General features: G+C 28.1%; 1 protein-coding gene across 1 annotated transcript; it reads right to left on the reverse strand.

Annotated features, from left to right (window-relative positions):
• Positions 1 to 3,988: 3,988 nt before the first annotated feature.
• Positions 3,989 to 5,582, reverse strand: LOC140838430 (anthocyanidin 3-O-glucosyltransferase 2-like). The gene has a single exon (XM_073204721.1). The coding sequence runs from the start codon at positions 5,508 to 5,510 to the stop codon at positions 4,020 to 4,022; it is 1,491 nt and encodes a 496-aa protein (XP_073060822.1). The 5' UTR covers positions 5,511 to 5,582; the 3' UTR covers positions 3,989 to 4,019.
• Positions 5,583 to 6,889: the final 1,307 nt, after the last annotated feature.

The following is a 6,889-nucleotide window of genomic DNA, read 5'->3' on the forward strand; positions in this document are numbered from 1 at the left end:
TTTTAAAATTCAAATTTGAATTTGATATACTTTGAAAATATAAATTATTTTAAATATCTTTATTGATTTTGTCATTTCATTATATTTGGTTATGGTTTTGACTTTTTAATTACTTTTATATTTATTTAGTTAGTTCTCCTTATTTTCTATCATATTAAATGAATTATAAATTTTTATATAATATTAAGTTTTCCAACTTTTAAAAGAGTGTTGCCGTGTTATTAATATGTAAAAAATAAAATTATTACTATATTATTGACAATAATAATAATAATAATAATATTTTATTATTGATATTATTTTCGGGGCTAGTTCAGGGATGAGGATAGTAATCTCATACCCGTCCCGAACTACATCGGAGTTTTAAAAAAAATCTCTGAACCCGAACTCAAAATTTTGAAAAAATCGAAGATCCCCATCCCCATTTCGGGTTTTTTTCGTGGGGCCCCAAACCCGTGAGAAAAGTTGTCATCCTTATGGGTGGCGATGTGAGGAGCTTTTCTAAATTGGGATAGGGTTTTTCCTGGTTTCTTTTCACCAGGGCGTGTGTATATGTGGATTCAGAGGAGATAGTTAGGCGGTTCAACTCTACTGATATTCACAATAAAATGTAATACTCTCAGAATAAAATGTAATACTTTTTTTATAGATGACCTAAATAAGATATATGTCTCACAAATACAATTCGTGAGATCATCTCACACAAGTTTTTATCAATATTCTTAGAATTCGTTTGTATTCCAAGTTTTTTGTTTTAAAAAATGGTTTTTCATTTGGCTTTTTAAATTATTTTATAAAGTAAAAGTTGTGTTATTGTTATGTTTGGATAAAAATATGATTTTTTAATTTATAATTAAAGAGAAGCTTTAGAAAAGTTTCAAATTTGGGGTTTTTGAAAAGCTATAATTTTAGCTTAATTGAGTGCTTTTAAGAACACGAAAAAAACCATACAAACACATAATAATTTTTTTAAAAAAACTGCTTTTAAGCAAAACACTTTAAAATCCAAACGCGCTATTAGTCGCCAACAGTGTGTTGCTTGTTATGTTTTGTGGTAGATGTTATTTTAGTTGACATTATCTTTTTAGATGACTGATATTTCACTCGTACAAAATATTATTTTATATAACTAATGATTAAAAATAGGAAGAGTTATTATTTGAATAATTATTTAAAATTATTAATATAATATAATGTATATATTTAATTTTTAAATAATTTTCTAAAAAAATTATTATATCAAAATATTTATGTAATTTGATATAACACTTAAACGAACATAACAAATTTTTTCGTTAAATTAACTAATTTATCTTAGTTAAATGAAATTGTTATTTAAAAAATCATAAATTACTTGTTTATCAAAATTTTAAATAATAAACAAACATTTTTCAAATTTTTTTTTTGTTATTTATTAGATGAATAAATTTTGATTAAAAATATAATTATTTTTGGATATGTTACAAATATTTATATTAAATTTATATTAAGATACATGTTTTAAAAATTTATTAAGATAAATAATAATAATAATAATAATAATTTACGTACATTCTTTTAAAAAATTGAAAAACATAATATTATGTACAAACTTTTATATTTTATTTAGTATGATAGAAAGTACTATGCATAAAATATATAAAGTAACATACAACTTAAAATCATAATGGAAATTAAATATAATGTTATAATCAATGCAAATTTTTAAACGTAATTTATATTTTCAAAGAACTTGAAATTTAAATTTGAATTTTAAAAAACAAATTGAAAAGAATTCACATTTAATTACGTATTTATTTCCTATGTTGGTAGATAATATCAACGAATTAATCAGAGTTTAAGCGTTAAATGCATTTTTTAATGATTTACCTCACGAGTTATACATAATGTTGGGTGAAATAATTGTCTATGTTTGGTAGAGCGATCAAACCGTGGTGCTTGAGCTGCTGTGCGGTTTAAAAGACTTGAGTTGCACCATTACTACTAGCTATAGCTTTTGATAAAACGGTAAGCAATCTGTCCTACAATTTGTATTAGAGCCAAGGTCACGAGTTCGATTCCCATTGATTGCAAGGAGTGCAATTATTTGGAGAGAGATTGTTGGGTTCAATAATTGTCCCTGCTTGGTAGAGCGATCGAACCATGGTGCTTGAGCTTCTGTGCGGTTTAAAAGATTTGAGTTACACCATTACTACTAGCTATAACTTTTGGTAAAGCGGTAAGCACTCGGTCCTACACATAACATGACACTCGTTTTTTTATTTTTATGCTGATTGAAAATTGATTGTTTGAACGTAATGTAAAAATAAGACTGAGTTAAATAACAACAAAATATATCACAGTAACACAAAAACACATCTCAAATTAAATGAATTGATATTATAAATGCAAAAATTTAAAAGTAGTTTATGTTTTGAGAGCTTTTCAAATGCTAGTCACACACATATTATAAGCCTCGTGATTCATTTATCGAGAGCTGGAGTTGACGTTCACATGAGAGAACAATTTGCGTCTTCGGAAGGGAGTTTGATCAAGGCGGGATTGAAGATGATTGTTGTTCGCCAAGTAGATTCAACAATATGTGTTCATCGTAGAGACATCATTAAAAAATATGAAAGTCCTTGTATGATTGTAATTGTTTATAGTTATTAGATCTACTTAATAGTTGAGCATGATCTCTTAGATATAGGTCAGTTGTATCAAACCGCACTAAAATTACGTTTGTTCTTATTTTTCTTTCAATTTAAATTTTTTCTTATTACTCAAGCTAATTATAAAAATTAAACTTTAACAATAGAAAATCGGATCAACATTTTGAATAATCGGTAAAACCTTTTGATTATTATTTACTTATTGATTAAAAAAGAGTCACCTCCTTCGAAAGCCATGACGCAAGGATCGTTCTGATTGGTAAATTATTTTATAAGTTTATATATTTTATTAAAAAAAATCCTCCTAGTTGTTTTTATTTATTATGTGAAACAGTCAAATATACCGATATTCACAATAAAAATTAATACTTTTCGTATAAAAAGTAATATTTTTCATGGATAACCCAAGTAAGAGATCTGTTTCACAAATACGATCCGTGATACTGTCTCACACATATTTTTAGCATTTGACTTTTTGTTGTTTTTAAGTAATTTTGTTAAGAGTTCTCAATAAATTACATTGTCAAAAACTACATATCCAAAAAATTATCATTAGTTTTGTTATATCTATAAATATAAAATAAAATACTAACAAAATTAAACTAATTAAACCAAACCTAAAACGCCTATTTTATTTCATCTTGATATATATATATATTTTTTCAAATCAAAAGACGTTGCATTCTTATTTTTATAATTTATCACATATTTTTTTACTTTTCTATAAGATAAAAAAAATCAATTCTTTCAATCAATCATAATATCCAATATAAATAAAAATGAAGACTAACCATCTTAATATAATAAAATAAAATTTTATTTATTAAGTTTATTGTTTAAACATTTGTGTAAAATAATTTATTTAAAAAAGAGCTTAGGGGTTTCGGGAAAAAAATATCTAAATTACTTGATGAAAACTATATTTTAACAATTACACTATTTGAAAAATTAGATAAACAGAGATAATTAAAATTATAATTTTCTTCATAAATTATTGATAAGTTATCAAATCATCAGTTTTTTTAACTAAAATATATCTAAAAATCCGAATGTGTTTGATTTTTTTTTAAAAAATATAATATATAAAAATAAAACTCTGTATATAAAAAATAAAAATCTAAAAATACATATTTTTAATAAAAAAAGTAAGAAGTTAAGTCACTTGTTTTCTGTAATTATAATTTTTTCATTCCGTTGATTAAAACTATCTTTATACTTGTTTCATTATTATCCTAAATTATTATCAAATATAATTTGGCTCACATTTTTCCCAATTCGTTTTAGAGTTTGCTAGCATAAATTAATTAAAATTATATTATATTAAAATGTAAAATAAATTTAATAAAATAGACGATGCTAAAAATATATTTAAGTGTCAGAAATATTCCCAATTACATCGTTGATAAAAAGGTCAATAGCCATATAAGATGATCCACCTTCCATCAAAGCCATCCTGCTTATCTTCTGCATCTCCTTCACCTTCTGCCTCACTCCGCCGCCGCCATCCTCTGCCATCAGCCGCCTTATCGCTGCCTCTATTTCCTCCGCCGTCACTATTTCCTGCTCATCACCTTCTTCTGCGTTAAATTTTTTATGATAGTCTATTCTGATCTCCACCGCAAGCCCCAATTCCTTAACCAATTCGAAAGCATTCAGCTGCTGCTCTGCGTACAATGGAAACGTCGCCACCGGCACTCCACACCACAAGCTCTCCAAAGTTGAATTCCATCCGCAGTGGGAAACGAAGCCCCCGACGGCGGGATGGGACAACACTGCTACCTGTGGCGCCCACCCGATCACTTTCCCTACTCCTTCAGTTCTTTCCAAGAACCCTTCCGGAAGCACTTCTTGAAAACTTTCGTACTCGGTTGGGAACTGCGACGCTCCCTTTGGCCCTGGCTTCCTCATGGACCATAGAAAACGGTGCTCGCTCCTCTCTAGCGCTAACGCAATTTCCTTCACCTGAGTTTCCTCGAAACTCCCCATGCTCCCAAAACACAAGAACACAACAGATGAATCGGGTTGATTATCAAGCCATTTCATGACTTCATCACGGTTTTCGGCAGATTGGCTGCTACTTCCGTGGCTGTCTGTTTGATTACTCAAATTCAGAATCGGTCCAACGGGATAAACTTTCGGGATCTTCCCGTCTGATAGAGATTCAATAGCATACGGTTCAAGCTCGTAAAATGTATTGATCAATATTCCTTTAGCATCTTTAAATTTATTGAAGCAAGTGAGGAAAATATTGGCCATGGGATTATCGGTTGATAACACATAAGGCAACACTTTCTTCGGAACCGGTATCGAAATACAGGGGATGGATAACTCCCTGACGGAGTTCATGAACTGCCAGGGTTCTTGACCTTGCTCGAATTTAAGCGAAACCAGTTCAGAGAAAACACCCAAACAGCACGCACCTGAGGTGTAAAAAACGTAAGACGGCAGACCGAATTCATCCGCAACGTGGATGAAATTCGTGCAGAACATGTCCAGAACCAATCCAGCCAACCGAGGAGCGCCCTCTCCAGATGTTTCAACGTTCACCAAACCACTCACGATTTCTCTTATATGAGCCTTTTGGCCGTCAATGAAATTAAAGATCCCGCCGGGTTTAGAAGAGGGGTCGAATCCTTCATTAGGGAGGTTCTTGAAGCACAAACGGGACGTGGGATTCGAATGTGAAGATGATACTCCGGTGATGTAGTTATCGACGTTACGATCATTGGGAAGCTTCATGATGAGAACGATGATGGAGACCCGGTGGTCTCTTTCAAGGAGGAGCTTGGCCATCTCTACGGTGGAGGCTAGGTGGCTCAACCCTGGTGAGGGGATGAATATTAGCTGTATTTTCTGCATTTGAATTTCGGAGGAGGATGTGTTTCCAGTGGTCTGAATTGGTGGTACTAATAATGAATATATAAAAGGATAGGATAAGGCGAATATTCTAGGTCATGTATGGTTTCGAAATTATGTTTCAATAAATTTATTAAACAGAGTAAGTTTATTGTGAGATGAAATCACGAATTTTTATCTGTGAGACGGATCAATCTTACCGATATTCACAATAAAAATAATATTTTTTCATGGATGACCCAACTAAGATATTCGTCTCACAAAATATGATTCATGAGATTGTCTCACACAAGTTTTTGTCTATCAAATATACTGAAAGTTAAAATAACTATTATGTCTGATTGAAAAAAAATAGAATTCAATTTGTATAATATTTAAGATTTTGTCAACATAGTTTTAGTTATATATGAAAAGGCTTTTTTTAAAAAAATAATTTTAAAAAAATATTATTAATATTAATATATTCATCTACAATAGTAAATATTAGATAACAAATATAAATTCGTAATTACATTCTAAATCTCTTTAATTTTTATTTTAAAATTCAAATTTGAATTTGATATTTTTTAAAAATATAAATTACATTTAAATATCAATATTGATTAAGTCATTTCATTTTATTTTGATTATAGTTTTGACTTTTATATTACTTTCATACATTTATTTTTCACTACTCTCTATCATATTAAATAAAATAAAATTTTATATATAATATTACGTTTTTCGAATTTTTAAAAAAGTGTCGTCGTGAATTTTGTTAGATTTGATTGTCCATAGATTATAGTTTTGACTTTTATATTATTTTCATACATTTAGTTCTAACTACTCTCTATCATATTAAATAAAATATAATTTTATATATAATATTACGTTTTTCGAATTTTTATAAAAATGTCGTCGTGAATTTTGTTATATTTGATTATCCATAGATTATAGTTTTGACTTTTATATTATTTTCATACATTTAGTTCTCACTACTCTCTATCATATTAAATAAAATATAATTTTATATATAATATTACGTTTTTCAAATTTTTAAAAGAGTGTCGTCGTGAATTTTGCTAGATTTGATTGTCCATAGATTTCTATTATTTACTATCATATATATTAATTAGAAATTCAAAACAATTTTTTTAGAATTATTAAAAAAGATTAAAAATTTTAATCAAATTTTATTAATTTAATAAATTACAATATTTTTTATTTTTTGAAAAAAATATTTATTTATTTTTTTAAAATTACGATAGACAAAATAATATAGATTTTTAAATATATTTTAAATTTTTTATTAACAACAACTTAACTCAATCAAAAAAAAAATCAATTAAAAAAGGTGTGACGGAGAGATCGAATTAAGGACTCCTCTTAAATAATCATTTTAA

The sequence above is a fragment of the Primulina eburnea genome, chromosome 8 (genome assembly GCF_022965805.1).
Source record: "Primulina eburnea isolate SZY01 chromosome 8, ASM2296580v1, whole genome shotgun sequence".
NCBI lineage: Eukaryota > Viridiplantae > Streptophyta > Magnoliopsida > Lamiales > Gesneriaceae > Primulina > Primulina eburnea.

Excerpts from the sequence above, each read along its gene's own strand:
- LOC140838430 (XM_073204721.1), bottom strand. The coding sequence starts at position 5,510 with ATGCAGAAAATACAGCTAATATTCATCCCCTCACCAGGGTTGAGCCAC.